General features: G+C 56.4%; 1 protein-coding gene across 1 annotated transcript; it reads left to right on the forward strand.

The window, feature by feature from the left end:
• Positions 1 to 4,826: 4,826 nt before the first annotated feature.
• SLC35F6 (solute carrier family 35 member F6) lies at positions 4,827 to 14,663 on the forward strand. Its single transcript, XM_030944977.1, has 6 exons — positions 4,827 to 4,947; positions 7,025 to 7,097; positions 8,629 to 8,836; positions 8,948 to 9,163; positions 12,618 to 12,728; positions 13,739 to 14,663. Exons 1-6 carry the CDS (start codon positions 4,871 to 4,873, stop codon positions 14,209 to 14,211), a joined length of 1,158 nt encoding a protein of 385 aa, XP_030800837.1. The 5' UTR covers positions 4,827 to 4,870; the 3' UTR covers positions 14,212 to 14,663.
• The last annotated feature ends 33 nt before the right edge of the window (positions 14,664 to 14,696 follow it).

Here is a 14,696-nt window from a genome sequence, read left to right on the forward strand (position 1 = left end):
CACAACGATTGGAAAAGGAGGATCCTGATCCTCTGGGATCTCGACTTTACCTCCTGTAATTCCTTTGGGATCTGGGAAGGGAGGACCTCAATCCCCAGGACCTCAGATCCTTCCCTTGGGATCTGGGAAAGGAGGATCCTGATCCATCATCCATCCATCCATCCATCCATCCATCCATCCATCCATCCATCCATCATCCATCCATCCATCCATCCACCCATCCATCCATCCATCATCCATCCCTCCATCATCCATCCATCATCCATCCATCCATCCATCCATCCATCCATCCATCCATCCATCCATCCATCCATCTATCCATCCATCATCATCCATCATCCATCATCTATCCATCCATCTATCCATCCATCCATCCATCTATCCATCCATCTATCCATCATCCATCCATCCATCCATCCATCCATCCATCCATCCATCCATCCATCATCATCCATCCATCCATCCATCCATCCATCCATCCATCCATCCATCCATCCATCATCCATCCCTCCATCATCCATCCCTCATCTATCCATCCATCCATCCATCCATCCATCCATCCATCCATCCATCCATCCATGTCCATCCATCCATCCATCCATCATCCATCCCTCCATCCATCCATCCATCCATCCATCCATCCATCCATCCATCCATCCATCCATGTCCATCCATCCATCCATCCATCCATCCATCCATCCATCCATCCCTCCATCCATCCATCCATCCATCCATCCATCTACCCATCCATCATCCATCCATCCATCCATCCATCCATCATCCATCCATCCATCCATCCATCCATCCATCCATCCATCCATCCATGTCCATCCATCCATCCATCCATCCATCCATCCATCCATCCATCCATCCCTCCATCCATCCATCCATCCATCCATCCACCCATCCATCCATCATCCATCCATCCATCCATCCATCCATCCATCCATCCATCCATCCATCATCCATCCATCCACACATCCATCCATCCATGGATCCATCCCTCCACCCTTTAACCCCGCCCCATTTTCCATGCCTCAATTCCCGATGGAGCAGAGGACAGACCCGGGATTTTCCCAGTCCCAGGACACCAAGCTCAGCCCCCTCCAGCATTTGGGAACACAAAACATTCCCGAGGGATCCACAGGGGCTGATCCAGGGATTCAGAGGAGCCTCCACGCAGATTCCCGAAGGATTCAGGGATCCTGAGCCATTTTTTTTCCCTCTTAGAGCGTTTCAATGTTCCCTGTCAGCCGAATCCCAAATATTTACAATCCATCGGAGCGGCTCCACATTCCAGCCTGGCGTTGGGCGACTGTGGGGGAAGCTCATCCCGGGGCTCATCCCAGGAGCGGGAGGGAAGGTCGTTATCGTGGTGGGAAAGGGGGAAAAATCGGGGAAAAATTGGGGAAATCCAGGGATTATTGGGGAAAAATCAACGGGAAAACGGGGCCACATTTCTGTCCTTTCCACCTTTCTGTCCCTCCCCAGCGCCACATTTCTGTCCCTCCTCATCCCATCCCCCTCCAGGGCCACATTTCTGTCCCCCCCAGGGCCACCCTTCTGTCCCCCCAAGGTCACATTTCTGTCCCGTCAGGGTCACATTTCTGTCCCTCGGGGTTGCATTTTGATGTCCCCCCTTAGGGCCATGCTCTTGTCCCCTCCAGGGTGACGTTTCAGTCACCTCCAGGGTCACATTTCTGTCCCCCCCCAGGGCCACATTTTGATGTCCCCCCTTAGGGCCACACTCTTGTCCTCTCCAGGGTCACCTTTCTGTCCCCCAGGGCCACCTTTCTGTCCCTCCTTGGGGACACATTTGGGTCCCTCCTGAGGCCACCTTCCTGTCCCCTCCTCACAGCCCCATTAGTGCCACACTTTTGTCCCCACTGGGGCCACATTTCTGTCCCCCCCAGGGCCACATTTCTGTCCCTCAGGGTCACATTTCTGTCCCTCAGGGTCACATTTCTGTCCCCTCCAGGGTCACATTTTGATGCCCCCCCCTTGCCACGCTCTTGTCCCCTCCAGGGCCACATTTCTGTCCCTCAGGGTCACATTTCTGTCCCCTCCAGGGTCACATTTTGATGCCCCCCCCTTGCCACGCTCTTGTCCCCTCCAGGGTCACATTTCTGTTCCCCCCAAGGTCACATTTCTGTCCCCCAAGGTCACATTTCCATCCCTCCTCAGGGTCACATTTCTGTTCCCCCCAAGGTCCCCCCAAGGTCACATTTCTGTCCCTCCTCAGGGTCACATTTCTGTCCCCCCTAGGGCCACATTTTGATGTCCCCCCTTGCCACATTCTTGTCCCCTCCAGGGTCACATTCCTGTCCCCCAGGGTCACATTTCTGTCGCCCCCAGGGCCGCATTTTGATGTCCCCCCCCCTTGCCACATTCTTGTCCCCTCCAGGGTCACATTCCTGTCCCCCAGGGTCACATTTCTGTCCCCCCCAGGGCCACATTTTGATGCCCCCCCCTTGCCACGCTCTTGTCCCCTCCAGGGTCACACTTCCATCCCTCCTCAGGGTCACATTTCTGTCCCCTCCAGGGTCACATTTTGATGTCCCCCCTTGCCACACTCTTGTCCCCTCCAGGGTCACACTTCTATCCCTCCTCAGGGTCACATTTCTGTCCCCCAGGGTCACATCTCTATCCCCCCCCAGGGTCCCATTTTGATGTCCCCCCAGGGCCACATTTTCATGTCCCCCAGGGTCACATTTCTGTCCCCGCTGCCCCCACCCCAGAGGACTCTCCCTTCCCCGCTCTGACCAACATCCCCGCCATGGGAAGGGTTAATCCCAACTCAATCCCATCCCAATCCCATCCCGATCCCATCCTGATCAAAACCCTTGGATTGGGAATTCCCATCCCAATCTCATCCCGATCCCAGCCTGATCAAAACCCTTGGATTGAGAATTCCTGTGCCCAGGCATGGGAAGGGTTAATCCCATCCCAATCCCATCCCAATCCTTGGCTGAGCCCTTGGATTGGCAATTTCCACCCCCTGGCGCGGGAAGGGCTGGAAAAGGAATGGAAAAAGAGATGGAAAAAGGGATTGAAAAAAGGGTGGGAAAGGGAAAGAAAGGGGTGGAAAAGGAATGGAGAAAGGGGTGGAAAAAAGGATTGAAAAAAGGGTGGGAAATGGAAGGAAAAGGGCTGGAAAAGGAATGGAAAAAGAGGAGGGAAAAGGGATTGAAAAAAGGGTGGAAAAGGGAAAGAAAGGGGTGGAAAAGGAATGGAGAAAGGGGTGGAAAAAAGGATTGAAAAAAGGGTGGGAAATGGAAGTAAAAGGGCTGGAAAAGGGATGGAAAAAGGGGTGGGAAAAAGGATTGAAAAAAGGGTGGGAAATGGAAGGAAAAGGGCTGGAAAAGGGCTGGAAAAAGAGATGGAAAAAGGGATTGAAAAAAGGGTGGGAAAGGGAAAGAAAGGGGTGGAAAAGGAATGAAAAATGGGGTGGAAAAAAGGATTGAAAAAAGGGTGGGAAATGGAAGTAAAAGGGGTGGAAAAGGGATGGGAAAAGGGGTGGAAAAGGTATGGAAAAACAATTAATCACCGGTTGTGGGGGAGGCCCGGGAGGGAACAGGGGGAGGGAGAGGCTGCCTGGGATTATCCCGGGCAGGTTTATCCTGGGTTTATCCTGGGCAGATTTATCCCGGGTTTACTCTGGTCAGGTCTTTCCAAACACATTTATCCCAGGCAGGCTTGTCCCAGCCAGGTTTATCCTGGGCAGGTTTATCCAGGGTTTATCCCAGACAGATTTATCCCGGGTTTATCCCAGACAGGTTTACCGCAGTCAGGTTTATCCCGGGTAGGTTTATCCCGGGCAGGTTTATCCTATCCAGGTTTATCCTGGGCAGGTTTATCACAGCCAGGTTTATCCCAGGTTTATCCCAGACAGGTTTATCCCAGAGAAGTTTATCCCAGGTTTATCCCAGACAGATTTATCCCAGGTTTATCCCAGACAGGTTTATCCCAGAGGAGTTTATCCCAGGTTTATCCCAGACAGGTTTATCCCAGACAGGTTTATCCACAGGAGTTTATCCCAGGTTTATCCCAGAGGAGTTTATCCCAGGTTTATCCCGGGTTTATCCCGCGCAGGCCCTGCGGGTCCCGAATCCCGGGAATGGATCGCGGTTCCGATCCCGGTCCGACAGCGCCACCTGCCGGACGCGAGGGCGGAGGCGCCGGGACCGGAATCCCCGGGATGGGAATTCCAGGGACGGAATTCCCAGGAGAGAATTCCCGGGACAGAATCCCGGGACAGAATTCCCGGGATAGAATTCTGGGATGAGAATTCCAGGGAGAGAATTCCCCAAGACGGAATCCTCGGGACAGAATTCTCAAGATAAAATTCCCGGGACAGAATTCCAGGGATAAAATTCCGGGACAGAATTCCCGGGACAGAATCCCCAGGACAGAATCCTCTGGACAGAATTCAGGACACAGAATTCTCGGGACAGAATACCGGGACAGGATCCCGGGGACAGAATTCCGGGGACAAAATTCCGGGGACAGAACTCCCGGGACAAAATTCCGGGGCCAGAATCCCCAAGACAGAAATTCCGGGACAAAACTTCCAGGATAGAATCCCCGAGGCAGAATTTCGGGACAGAACCCAGGGACAGAATTCCCGGGATCGGCTGCACGTGGTGGGGGCGTGGTTATGCAAAATAGGGGGCGTGGCTTCACGCACACCCCCCCCCCCGATCGCTCTATGGGCGTGGCCAGCTCGGTCAGGGGCGGTGTTTTCCCATTGGGGGTGTGGCCAAGGAGGCGTGTCCCACATTCGGCTGATGGGGGCGTGCTCGGTGGGCGTGTCTCCCGTTGTGGGCGTGTCCGGGGGCGTGTCCCCGCGGGCGGCGGTGCCGGGGGGGCCATGGCGTGGTCCCGGTACCAGCTGGGCCTGGCCGCGCTCATGCTCCTCACCGGCTCCATCAACACCCTGGCGGCCAAGTGAGTCCCCCAAAATCCCCCAAAATCCCCCAAAATCCCCCGGGCCCCGCCCCGCCCCCGCCCGCCGGTGTCGCGGTTGTGTCCCCGTGAGTGGCCTTGGGGACCCCTCCCTGCGCCCCCCGGGGCTTTGGGGTCACCTCGGTGTCCCCACCCCTAATGGGGAGATCCTTTTGGGGGGGATCCGGCTCCTTTTGGGGTCGGAGAAGGAATTTGGGTTCCTCCAGCCCATTTAGGGGTGGAGCCCCCCCCCGGGTGCCCGTGCGGCTCCTCCCGCACCCCAAAATCCCGGGAGGCGCGGCAGTGACGTCATTCCCAACCCGCGGCGATCCCAAAATGTGCCCGGGCAGGGCGGACCTGCCGGGCCGGCTCATCCCGGCCGATCCCAGCGGATTCCAGCCGATCCCAGCTGATCCCGGCCGATCCCAGCCCCGGAAGGGGAAGCTGAGGCGGAGGGGACACGTGAGGTCCCAAAAAAGCCTCTTGCGACACCCCGGGAATGAGTCAGCCCCGAATCTCCCGGGATTGGCGGAAAAACCGGGATGGGAGGGGTCCCCTGGGGGGTCGGGGGCGTTCCCGGCTGGATTTGGGGGAGCCTGGGGGACATTTGGGGTCTGAGGAATGGGAAATCCGCGCCCAAAGGGTCCTGCTTTGGCCAGAGGGTGGTTGGAGCAGCCAAAAAATGGGGGGATTTACCCCAAATTGAGGCTGTGGCGTCCAGCGATTTTATGGATCTGGTGTCCCTCAGGATCCGGAGCTTTGGGACATGGGGTGTCCCATTCCTGGTGTCCCTCAGTCCCAGATCCAGAGTTTTGGAACAGGGGGTGTCCCGTTCCCGATGTCCCATTCCCGATGTTCCATTCCCGGTGTCCCGTTCCTGGTGTCCCGTTCCCGGTATCCTGTTCTCGTGTCCCGTTCCCGGCTGTCACTCAGGGTCCGGAATTTTGGGACATGGGATGTCCCGTTCCTGGTGTCACAATCCCGGTGTCCCATTCCCAGTGTCCCATTCCCAATGTCTCGTTCCCGGTGTCCCGTTCCCGGCTGTCACTCAATCCCAGGATCCCAGATCCGGATTTTTGGGACATGGGGTGTCCCATTCACGGTGTCCCATTCCCAGTGTCCCATACCCGGTGTCCCATTCTCGTGTCCCATTCCCAGTGTCCTGTTCCTGGTGTCCCATTCTCATGTCCCGTTCCCGGTGTCCCGTTCCCGGTGTCCCATTCCCAGTGTCCCGTACCCGGTGTCCCATTCTCGTGTCCCGTTCCCAGTGTCCTGTTCCCAGTGTCCCTCAGGATCCGGATTTTGGGACATGGGGTGTCCCGTTCCTGGCTGTCACTCAATCCCGGGATCCCAGATTTGGATTTTTGGAACAAGAGGTGTCCCATTCCCAGTGTCCCGTTCCCGGTGTCCCATTGCCGGCTGTCACTCAATCCCGGGATCTCAGATCCGGATTTTTGGGACATGGGGTGTCCCGTTCCCGGTGTCCCATTCCCGGTGTCCCGTACCTGGTGTCCCATTCTCGTGTCCCATTCCCGGTGTCCCATTCCCGGTGTCCCATTCCCGGTGTCCTATTCTCGTGTCCCATTCCCGGTGTCCCATTCCCGGTGTCCCGTACCCAGTGTCCCATTCTCGTGTCCCGTTCCCGGTGTCCCGTTCCCGGTGTCCCGTTCCCGGTGTCCCGTACCCGGTGTCCCATTCTCGTGTCCCGTTCCCGGTGTCCCGTTCCCAGTGTCCTGTTCCTGGTGTCCCTCAGGATCCGGATTTTTGGGACATGGGGTGTCCCGTTCCCGGCTGTCACTCAATCCCGGGATCTCAGATCCGGATTTTTGGAACAAGAGGTGTCCCGTTTCTGGTGTCCCGTTCCCGGTGTCCCGTTCCCGGCTGTCACTCAATCCCGGGATCCCAGCCAGGGCTGCTCAGGCCGGGACAGCCCCGGCGGTGTCACTTTCCCTGGGGACATCCCGGTCCCGGCGGTGTCACCTGGGGGCGCTGCCGTCCCAGGGCACGGCCCCGAGTTCCGGGATTTCGGGATAATCCCGATCCCCATCCCGATCCCGATCCCTGCCCTGACCCCTCCCAGGTGGGCCGACAACTTCAGCGCTCCCGGCTGCGATGGGACGGAGGAGCACAAATTCCAGCACCCCTTCCTGCAGGTGAGATTCCCAATCCCAGCCCCATTCCCAATTCCAATCCCTTCCTGCAGGTGAGATTCCCAATCCCAGCCCCATTCCTGATTTGAGCCCAACTCCTGATCCCAACACCCCTTCGTGCGGGTGAGATTCCCAATTCCAGCCCCACTCCCGATTCCAATCCCATTCCTGATTCCAGCCCCACTCCCAATTCCAGCCCTATTCCCGATTCCAATCCCATTCCTGATTCCAGGCCCACTCCCAATTCGAGCCCTATTCCCGATTCCAATCCCATTCCTGATTCCAGCCCCACTCCCAATTCCAGCCCCATTCCCGATTCCAATCCCATTCCTGATCCCAACCCCATTCCCGATTCCAGGCCGTTTTCCCATTTCCAGCCGTATTCCTGCAAGTGATTCTTCGTTTCCAGCTTCCAGCCCCATTCCTAAAGGTGAACCCCATTATTCTGATTTCCAGCCCCCATTCCCACAGGTGAACCCCATTACTCCTGTTTCCAGCCTCCAATCCTACAGCTGATCCCTCCCATTCCCATTTCCCACCCCATTCCTACAGCTGAACCCCATTATTCTCATTTCCATCCCCATTCCTACAGGTGAACCCCATTATTCCCATTTCCAGCCCTGTTTCCTAGCGCTGATCCCCCTTTCCCAGCTTCCAGCCCCCATCCCACCTCCCAGCCCCATTCCTACAGGTGAACCCCATTATTCCCATTTCCATCCCCATTCCTACAGGTGAACCCCATTATTCCCATTTCCATCCCCATTCCTACAGGTGAACCCCATTATTCCCATTTCCAGCCCCCATTCCTACAGCTGAACCCCATTATTCCCATTTCCATCCCCATTCCTACAGGTGAACCCCATTATTCCCATTTCCAGCCCTGTTTCCTAGCGCTGATCCCCCTTTCCCAGCTTCCAGCCCCCATCCCACCTCCCAGCCCCATTCCTACAGGTGAACCCCATTATTCCCATTTCCATCCCCATTCCTACAGGTGAACCCCATTATTCCCATTTCCATCCCCATTCCTACAGGTGAACCCCATTATTCCTGTTTCCAGCCTCCAATCCTACAGGTGAACCCCATTATTCCCATTTCCATCCCCATTCCTACAGGTGAACCCCATTATTCCCATTTCCCAGCCCATTCCTACAGCTGAACCCCATTATTCCCATTTCCATCCCCATTCTTACAGGTGAACCCCATTATTCCTGTTTCCATCCCCATTCCTACAGCTGATCCCTCCCATTCCCATTTCCAGCCCCCATTCCTACAGGTGAACCCCATTATTCCCATTTCCATCCCCATTCCTACAGGTGAACCCCATTATTCCCATTTCCATCCCCATTCCTACAGCTGAACCCCATTATTCTCATTTCCATCCCCATTCCTACAGGTGAACCCCATTATTCTCATTTCCATCCCCATTCCTACAGGTGAACCCCATTATTCCCATTTCCCACCCCATTCCTACAGCTGAACCCCATTATTCCCATTTCCAGCCCCATCGAACCCCATTATTCCCCGTGTCCCCCAGGCGGCCGGGATGTTCCTGGGGGAATTCTCCTGCCTCCCAGTGTTCTACCTGCTGCTCCTGCGGGATCGGCGCCGCGCGGATCGGGATCGGGATCGGGATCGGGATCGGGATCCATCCCCGGCCCTGTCCCCATCCCGACCCTTCAACGCCCTGCTGTTCCTGCCCCCCGCCCTGTGCGACATGGCCGGCACCAGCATCATGTACGTGGGTGAGTCCGCCACCCAATTCCCGCTTTTCCCAATGGAAATCCCGTAAACCGCGGAATTTCCGGAAGTTTCCGTCGGGCCCTGAGTGCTTTTCCCGCCGTTTTTCCCCGCAGCTTTGAACATGACCAGCGCCTCCAGCTTCCAGATGCTCCGGGGCTCCCTCATCATCTTCACCGGGCTCCTCTCCGTGGCGTTCCTGGGCCGGAGGCTGGAGTGGAGCCACTGGGCGGGAATTCTGCTCACCATCCTGGGGCTGGCGCTCGTGGGATTGGCGGATCTGCGCGGGAACCCCGGCGGCACCGGGCACGGGCTGGCCGACGTCATCACGGGTATGCCGGGAATGCCGGGGCATCATGGGTATCCCGGGAATGCCGGGGCACTGGGACACGGGCTGGCATCATCACCGGTATCCCAGGAATGCCGGGGCATCGTGGGTATCCCGGGAATGCCGGGGCACTGGGACACGGGCTGGCATCATCACTGGTATCCCGGGAATGCCGGGGCATCACGGGAATCCCGGGAATGCCGGGGCACTGGGACACGGGCTGGCATCATCACGGGTATGCCGGGAATGCCGGGGCATCGTGGGTATCCCGGGAACGCCGGGGCACTGGGACACGGGCTGGCATCATCACTGGTATCCCGGGAATGCCGGGGCATCGCGAGAATCCCGGGAATGCCGGGGCACTGGGACACGGGCTGGCATCATCACTGGTATCCCGGGAATGCCGGAGCATCGCAGGAATCCCGGGAATGCCGGGGCACTGGGACATGGGCTGGCATCATCACTGGTATGCCGGGAATGCCGGAGCATCGCGGGAATCCCGGGAATGCCGGGGCACTGGGACACGGGCTGGCATCATCACTGGTATCCCGGGAATGCCGGGGCATCGCAGGAATCCGGGAATGCCGGGGCACTGGGACATGGGCTGGCATCACGGAAATCCTGAGAATGCCGAGGCATTCCAGGGCATCGTGGGTGTCCCAGGAATGCCAGGACACTGGGACACGGGCTGGCATCACGGGAATCCTGGGAATGCCAGGGCATCCCGGGGCATTGCGGGTATCCCAGAAATGCCGGGGCAGTGGGACAGGGGCTGGCTGACGTCATCACCAGTATCCCAGGAATGCCGGGGCATCCCAAGGCATCGCGGGTATCCCGGGAATTCCAGGGCAGTGGGAGACGGACTGGCATCGTTGGTATCCCGGGAATGCCGGGGCACTGGGACAGCCTTGGGATGGTGGGGTCGCTCTATGGGATGGTGGGATCACTCCATGGAGTTGGGGAGGTCGCTAGTTGGAATGGCTGGATCAGTCCATGGAATGGCAGGGTTGCTCCATGGAACGCTGGGGTCACTCCTTGGGATGGCAGGAAAACTTGGAATGGTGGGATCACTCCTTGTTACGGTGGGATCACTCCATGGAACTGGGAAGGTCACTTACTGGAATGACAGGATCAGTCCATGGAATTGGGGGGTCGCTCCTTGGAACAATGGGATCACTCCCTGGGATGGGGGAATCATTGCTTGGAATGGTGGGATCACTCCTTGGAATGGGGGGATCACTCCATGGAATGGTGGGAAAACCTCTTGGAATGGGGGGATCACTCCATGGAATTGGGGAATCACTCCTTGGAATGGAGGGATCACTCCATGGAATGGTGGGAAAACCTCTTGGAATGGAGGGATCTCTCCTTGGAATGGGGGGATCACTCCTTGGATTGGTGGGATCACTCCTTGGAATTGGGGAATCTCTCCTTGGAATGGAGGGATCACTCCTTGGATTGGTGGGATCACTCCTTGGAATGGAGGGATCAGTCATTGGAATTGGGGAATCTCTCCTTGGAATGGAGGGATCACTCCTTGGATTGGTGGGATCACTCCTTGGAATTGGGGAATCTCTCCTTGGAATGGAGGGATCACTCAATGGAATTGGGGAATCACTCCTTGGATTGGTGGGATCACTCCTTGGAATTGGGGAATCACTCCTTGGAATGGTGGGATCACTCCTTGGAATTGGGGAATCTCTCCTTGGAATGGGGGGATCACTCCTTGGATTGGTGGGATCACTCCTTGGAATTGGGGAATCTCTCCTTGGAATTGGGGAATCACTCCTTGGATTGGTGGGATCACTCATTGGAATTGGGGAATCACTCCTTGGAATTGGGGAATCTCTCCTTGGAATGGAGGGATCACTCAATGGAATTGGGGAATCACTCCTTGGAATGGTGGGATCACTCCTTGGAATTGGGGAATCACTCCTTGGAATGGAGGGATCTCTCCTTGGAATGGTGGGATCACTCCACGGAATGGGGGAATCTCTCCTTGGAATGGAGGGATCTCTCCTTGGAATGGTGGGATCACTCCACGGAATGGGGGAATCTCTCCTTGGAATGGAGGGATCATTCCATGGAATGGGGGAATCATTCCCTGGAATGGGGGGATCACTGAAGCGCAGACAGACTAATTAAAGCTGGAAAGAAGGGCGTTCATTACATCACACAAGCGGAATATTGGAATTATTGCCCAAAGCCATTCCTGGGGAGTCGCAGGCTCCTGCTCTCTGTCTATCCAAAAATGTTTTGCATATTCACGTGGTTTTTAAAGACACCTAATACATATTCATTACCTGCATTATAATCAGCTGAATATTCATTATGGCTGCATAATTGTTCTCCCTTAATTGGATCGGTGGGGTTTTGAAATGAGGGATGGGCGTATGGGAGGAAGAAAATCATCTTCCTCACTATCCCGTCACTCCTAATTTTACTTTTCCTGACATTTTTGTTACTCTTTAACCAGAGTGCGTGATTCCTGCAGGTGACATTTCTAACTTAACTCCTTAATTTATTTAAAATCTTAACTAAAATACGCAGCATTTTACTACCTTAATTATATTTCCAGCCGGCTCCTCGGCTCATCTGCACTTTTCAATTAGCCTAATTACATTTCCAGCTGGCCCCTGCACTCGGAATCACTCCTTGGAATGGGGGGAATCACTCCTTGGAATGGGGGGGGTCACTCCTTGGAAGGGGAGGGCAATTTCCCCCCATTTTTCTCCTCTCTTCCTTTTCCCTGTTTTCCTTGTTGTTTTCCATGTTGTTATCCCTCTTTTCCCTGTTGTTATCTGGGTTTTCCCTGTTGTCATCCTGATTTTCCCTGTTGTTTTCCCTGTTGTTGTCCCGATTTTCCGTTTGCCCTGTTATTTCTGTTGTTTTCCCTGTTTTATCCCATTTTTCCCTGTTGTTTTCCCTGTTTTTTTCTGTTGCTTTTCCTGCTTTCCCTGTTGTTATCCCTGTTGTTATCTGGGTTTTCCCTGTTGTTATTCCTGTTTTCACTGTTGTTATCCTGATTTTCCCTGTTGTTATTCCTGTTTTCCCTGTTGTTATTCCTGTTTTCCCTGTTGTTATCTGGGTTTTCCCTGTTGTCATCCTGATTTTCCCTGTTGTTTTCCCTGTTGTTATCCCTACTGTTATCCCTGTTTTCCCTGTTCTGTTCCCTGTTTTCCCTGTTGTTTTCCCAATTTTCCCTGCCGTTATCCCAATTTTCCCTGTTGTTTTCCCTGTTGTTTTCCCTGTTGTTTTCCCTGTTGTTATCCCAATTTTCCCTGTTGTTTTCCCTGTTGTTTTCCCTGTTGTTATCCCAATTTTCCCTGTTGTTTTCCCTGTTTTCGCTGTTGTTTTCCCTGTTTTCGCTGTTGTTCTCCATGTTCTTTTCTCAGCTCTTTCCCCTGTTTTGCCTGTTCTTTTCCCTGTTGCCATCCCGGTTTTCCCTCTTTTCCCAGGTGACCTCCTGATCCTGCTGGCCCAGGCCATCGTGTCCATCCAGATGGTGCTGGAGGAGAAATTCGTCTTCAGCCACGACGTGCACCCGCTGCGCGCCGTGGGCACCGAAGGTCCGCGATTCCCTCGGATCCCAGAAATCCCGGGAACCCCCGCCAGCGGGAATCCCACAAAAATCCCATGCCCCGTTCCATGGGGATCTCCTGCAGGAATTTGGGAATTCTCAGGGGTGGCAGAGGACAGGGACTGTCCCCCAGGGTGTCCCAGCAGGGTTTGCCCTCGGGAATGTTCCCAAGGATTGGGGTTGGGAATTGTCCCCGCAGGGAATGTCAGCCAGGGGTGGAGGGGCTGTGCCGGCTCTTCCCGGTGGGATACGGACCCACAGCCGGTGCTCCCGGAGCCTCTGCCCCATTCCCAGGGGATTGGGATGGGATTTGGGCTGGATTGGGATTGGGATTGGGATTGGGATTAGGGCCACAGCCAGCTCTCCCTGACCCTCTGCCCCACTCCCAGGGGATTGGGATGGGATTGGGGCTGGACTGGGATTGGGATTGGGATTGGGATTTGGATTTGGGCCACAGCCAGCTCTCCCTGACCCTCTGCCCCACTCCCAGGGGATTGGGATGGGATTGGGGCTGGATTAGGATTGGGATTGGGGCCACAGCCAGCTCTCCCTGACCCTCTGCCCCACTCCCAGGGGATTGGGATGGGATTGGGGCTGGACTGGGATTGGGATTGGGATTGGGATTGGGGCCACAGCCAGCTCTCCCTGACCCTCTGCCCCACTCCCAGGGGATTGGGATGGGATTTGGGCTGGATTGGGATTGGGATTGGGATTGGGATTAGGGCCACAGCCAGCTCTCCCTGACCCTCTGCCCCACTCCCAGGGGATTGGGATGGGATTGGGGCTGGACTGGGATTGGGATTGGGATTGGGATTGGGGCCACAGCCAGCTCTCCCTGACCCTCTGCCCCACTCCCAGGGGATTGGGATGGGATTGGGGCTGGATTAGGATTGGGATTGGGGCCACAGCCAGCTCTCCTGGCGCCTCTGCCCCATTCCCAGGGGAATCCCACGAAACGCCGTGGGGCCGATCCATGATAAAACCAGGAATTCCCCGCAGGTCTTTTCGGCTTCTCCATCCTGGCGCTGCTGCTGGTGCCGCTGTCCTTCATCCCGGCGGGGCGTCTCTCGGGGAACCCCCGCGGCGTCCTGGAGGATCCCATGGACGCCTGGTGCCAGATCCGCCGGGACCCCCTGATCCTGGCGGCGCTCCTGGGCAACATCGGGAGCATCTCCTTCTTCAACTTCGCGGGGCTCAGCGTGACGCGGGAGCTGAGCGCGACCACGCGCACGGTGCTGGACAGCCTGCGCACGCTGCTGGTCTGGGCGCTGAGCCTGGCGCTGCGCTGGGAGCGCTTCCACGCCCTGCAGGTCCCGGGATTCGCCCTGCTCCTGGCCGGGGCCGCGCTCTACAACGGCCTGCACCGCGCGCTGCTGCGGAGCGCCGGGAATACCGGGGACAGCGGGAGCGGCAGCCGGGAGAGGGAAGCGCTGCTGGGAGGGGACGGAGATGGCGGCAACATCCAGGGATGAGCGGGGCTTCCTTGGGATCGGCATCCTGGCGATTGGGATTGGGAATTGTCCCTGCGGGGAATGTCAGCTGTGCCGGCTCTTCCCGGTGGGATACGGACCCAGAGTTGGCTCTCCTGAAGCCTCTGCCCCATTCGTAGGGATTGGGGTGGAATTAGGACTGGATTGGGATTGGGATTGGGAATTGTCCCCGCAGGGAATGTCAGCCAGGGGTGGAGAGGCTGTGCCGGCTCTTCCTGGTGGGATACGGACCCACAACCGGCTCTGCTGGAGCCTCTGCCCCATTCCCAGGGGATTGGGATTGGATTGGGATTGGAATAGGATCAGGATAAATTTGGGGCTGGATTGGGATGGGTTTGGGGCTGGATCCACTCCCTTCCCAACCCATGTTCCCAATAAAGCCCCTCTGCCCCTTCCATGGGGATCTCTGGGGGGAAGCTGTGGAAATTTAAGAATTCTCACAGGTGGCAAAGGACATGGACTGTCCC

Source organism: Camarhynchus parvulus, chromosome 3, assembly GCF_901933205.1.
Source record: "Camarhynchus parvulus chromosome 3, STF_HiC, whole genome shotgun sequence".
NCBI lineage: Eukaryota > Metazoa > Chordata > Aves > Passeriformes > Thraupidae > Camarhynchus > Camarhynchus parvulus.

Excerpts from the sequence above, each read along its gene's own strand:
- SLC35F6 (XM_030944977.1), top strand. The coding sequence starts at position 4,871 with ATGGCGTGGTCCCGGTACCAGCTGGGCCTGGCCGCGCTCATGCTCCTC. Across the intron at positions 8,837-8,947 it reads CACCAGCATCATGTACGTGG|CTTTGAACATGACCAGCGCC; the intron begins GTGAGTCCGCCA and ends TTTTCCCCGCAG. Across the intron at positions 12,729-13,738 it reads GCGCGCCGTGGGCACCGAAG|GTCTTTTCGGCTTCTCCATC; the intron begins GTCCGCGATTCC and ends AATTCCCCGCAG.